Here is a 3,699-nt window from a genome sequence, read left to right on the forward strand (position 1 = left end):
CTGCAGTTAAAAAGTTCTCAGAAATAATCATTTGTTTTGCTTAACCTATTCATGTACAATCATTTTAAAAAATAATTTCATGTCATACAAAAAAAGTCATTGGCCTGAGTAAATTGTAGCCTACCATTATAGAATTGTGACTGCACAAGTAGTGTAGTAATTTAGGAGGTGAAAATACTGTGAAATGACATGCATACAAATGGCCATAAACTCGAAAGCATAACAACTGAAGGTCTATGAAACGTCAGGGTTTTTTTAAACAATGGCACTTTAATTTTTTAACTCCAATTTGAGTGCAATCATATAGCCTATGAAGCAGCAGCAGGATTTCGCTTGCTCTTAAAGCCTTCCTCAAACATCTACATTCACAAATAAAACAATGATTTTTGCAAAAAGAATGATTATCAACTGAGAATTTGTTATTCATATGGTCTGGTGGTCATACGGCATATGCCTGCGAATACGGGACAAACTGCGTTCTGTATAGCTTTCATACGGGATGCTTCTTTGATCCCTTAAATACAGGACAATTCTATATAATGCGGAATGGTTGGCAGCCCTATCGCAGTCTGTACTCTGTGAATTGTAATTGTTTAAATGAATGTACAGATATGTTATTTACAAGTGTGGGGATTCTAGACTCAAGATAGGCATACAGGTATTTTGCTGGATCAGTGTTTGTGTTTTTGTGTGTTCATTTACATACAGGTTGTTGATGTGTTCATCTGTGCTCCTGGCTGCTGATTGGCTAGAACCAGATATCACAGTATTGATAAACTGTATAAATGCATTCTGAACCAGCTGTGAAAGAATCAGGCAGATTCTGCTGACAGGCCACAGAGAGTTCAGAAAGGTTTCTTGTTCTGGATTTGAAGAAATTGTTCCTTAGAGCAGTCTTACTGGCTCTGGTTCAGTTTTACTTTACAAACCAAACAGAATTAAATCAGTGTTTTGATCCATCAGGCCAGTGCTGCAGCAATGCATCAGTTCATTTCCATGATGTTTTCACTGCTAGTCATTACTGGACTGCAGGTGAGTGTTGAGTCCGCAAGAATACGTTCTGAGCGAAGCATGGACCGAAGTTACAGATCAGAGCTGACTGTGCCGAATGGAGGGAGATGGGGGTCGTGGGGTCCGAGGGAAATGTGTCCAACTGGAACATACACCGCAGGGTTCAGTCTAAAGGTAAGCTAAGAATTGACTTAATTACAGTAGTATGGGGTTTGTTTAATGCTTGAAAGTGTAAGCCGGTGACTGAGGGTTGAAGGTTCAAATCCTTAGACAAAAAATGAACTCTGGAGTTGCGTTTACTGATTCAGTTCCAGGTATTTCTAAGGAAACTGCACCTGCTCGAGTTTGACTGCTTTGATTCATACTAAAGAAACCAAGTTGAATGTTACTATGGATTGGGTTAGTCCAGGGATTCCCAGCTCTGTTCCTGAAGATACGCTAACAGTAAATGTTTTTGATTCAACTGAACACCTCTTTAGTAGACATCCAAAATGTGTGATGGTGTACTTCCAGGAACACTACAGGTTTGGAGTTAAGATTACTCCTTTTCTCTTTCTTATGTCTTAGTGTTTGCTTGAAAGTGTAAACTGGTGACTGAGGGTTGAATTCAAATCCTTAGACAAAAAATTAACTCTGGAGTTGCGTTTACTGATTCAGTTCCAGGTATTTCTAAGGAAACTGCACCTGCTCGAGTTTGACTGCTTTGATTCATACTAAAGAAACCAAGTTGAATGTTACTATGGATTGGGTTAGTCCAGGGATTCCCAGCTCTGTTCCTGAAGATACGCTAACAGTAAATGTTTTTGATTCAACTGAACACCTCTTTAGTAGACATCCAAAATGTGTGATGTTGGTGGACCTCCAGGAACACTAGAGGTTTGGAGTTAAGATTACTCCTTTTCTCTTTCTTATGTCTTAGTGTTGTGGTTTTTTTTGTTTTGTTTTTAAGGTTGAAGATCCTATTCAAGGAGATGACACTGCACTCAACGGGATTCGTCTTCACTGTGTTGATCCGTCTAAAGGCTCATCAAACTCGTATCACAGCTACGCCTCAGTTCAGTCAGATGTAGGCAGGTAATGGGCTAAAGAGTCTAAAGAGTAATAATGTAGCAGGTTTGCAGTTATTAAGAATTGTTACATTAAGATACAGAGGCAGTTTTTTCATAAGCTAGACAAATTCATTTTCTTAAAAATAATGATTGGTTTGATCAATAAAACTGTGTTTTTTCTTCAGCTGGGGTCGGTGGACTGATATCAAATGGTGTCCTTCTGGATTCTTGACTGCTTTTCAGCTGAGAGTCGAGAAATCTCAAGGAGATGGTGACGACACGGCCGCAAACAACATCATGTGAGTTTCTGCTGTGCTAAAAATCCTTTAATCTAATTTGGTGCTCTAAAATGACTGGTCTTTTACAAATTGCTTGTGAATCACTCATTATTATGCTTAACTATCATCCCCAAATCTTACTGGAACTGATTGCAGGGCTCCAGACTGCGACTAAAATGGTCGCATTTGCAACTAATAATATTAATTTGTGAGTAATTTTTTTGCTGAAGTAACCACTGGCGACTATAAAAACTGTACATGTTATGATTTAAAAATTTGCATGTAATGCCTTTTTTCCCTGCTTTTTTTACGATCACATAATTTGTTATGTTGATGTAATAAATAGACAATGCACATCAAAGTTTTGGTGGAAAAAAACACCAGCGCTAACGGTGCACTTGCTAAAAGCAGATCTGGTTGTGGCATTGGTGGTACTGTGATAATACTGTATACCGTGATAAAGCTTTAGCAATTATTGCAACATGAAAATCTGAGAGCGTTGCGTGCCTAGCTCCCACTTTAAGTGAACCTTAGTTCCCATGACATCTAAAGTACAAGATGGATTAAAATGCTGATAAACGCATGAAAGATGAGACATAAACACACTGAAATGTTAAAGTGTTAAAAATTATAAAAATAAAACATTTATTCTGTGGCACCTAAAAAAATTTTTAGGTGCAAGTCAAATGGCAAGTTCCAAGAGTTCGTTTTGCCTTGTTTTGTTAGTACTGATTGAAACAACATTTTATTATGTTTTTACACCCAAACTTCTTCCAGGTTCAAATGCAGTGGAGGGCCTTTACTGCAGGGTGACGGCACACGCTGGGGTGATTGGGGCGATTGGAGTAATACATGTGAAGGAAAAGCGATTTGTGGTATCAAGACGCAGATAGAAGAGCCACAAGGACGAGGAGACGACACCGCTCTCAATGACGTGCGCATGTTCTGCTGCGATTAAGGTGATGTGAACAAAATCAAACACTCGGATCACAGCTGTTTGGAAGATCTCTGTGATGTTAGTGCTGGCTTATCTGAGTTTGGCTTTTCTTTCAGGTGTTAGAGGCCGACAACAAGAACAGCAAGAAGATCAGATGGATAATAATTGATCAGCATACTGTTATGAGCTTACATTAACCATGTCATACAACAGCTAGTCAAAAAATAAAGCCTGAGAGGCTGACAGTACATCATCTCACTTATTGTGTCTTATCAGTTCATGCATTTCAAATCCACAAACTCCATACTCTACATTAACTGTAAAGCTGTAAACCTGCTTTTTTCTGTAACATCTATTAAAATATTAATTTAGCTTGAAATGACATTAGTGTTTGTCTGTTGATTAATGTGCTTCTTCGTTGACC

The 3,699-nt window shown here is 38.4% G+C and overlaps 1 protein-coding gene across 3 annotated transcripts in view; it reads left to right on the top strand.

Annotated features, from left to right (window-relative positions):
- Window positions 1-836: 836 nt before the first annotated feature.
- The window catches only part of LOC107564469 (vitelline membrane outer layer protein 1-like), a 39,240-nt gene continuing 36,377 nt past the window's right edge, over window positions 837-3,699 (top strand). For 2 of the 3 annotated variants that reach the window (XM_016249561.1, XM_016249560.1), the window contains exons 1-4: window positions 837-1,185; window positions 1,961-2,085; window positions 2,246-2,359; window positions 3,116-3,297. In XM_016249561.1, coding sequence (XP_016105047.1) covers window positions 979-1,185; window positions 1,961-2,085; window positions 2,246-2,359; window positions 3,116-3,296 — 627 coding nt within the window. In that variant the 5' untranslated portion in view covers window positions 837-978 and the 3' untranslated portion in view covers window position 3,297. Of the gene's footprint in view, window positions 1,186-1,960; window positions 2,086-2,245; window positions 2,360-3,115; window positions 3,298-3,391; window positions 3,522-3,699 lie in introns of those variants that run through there. The other variant, XM_016249559.1, reaches the window with a different exon arrangement.

The sequence above is a fragment of the Sinocyclocheilus grahami genome, unplaced genomic scaffold, assembly GCF_001515645.1.
Source record: "Sinocyclocheilus grahami isolate Dianchi unplaced genomic scaffold, SAMN03320097.WGS_v1.1 scaffold939.1, whole genome shotgun sequence".
Lineage (NCBI taxonomy): Eukaryota > Metazoa > Chordata > Actinopteri > Cypriniformes > Cyprinidae > Sinocyclocheilus > Sinocyclocheilus grahami.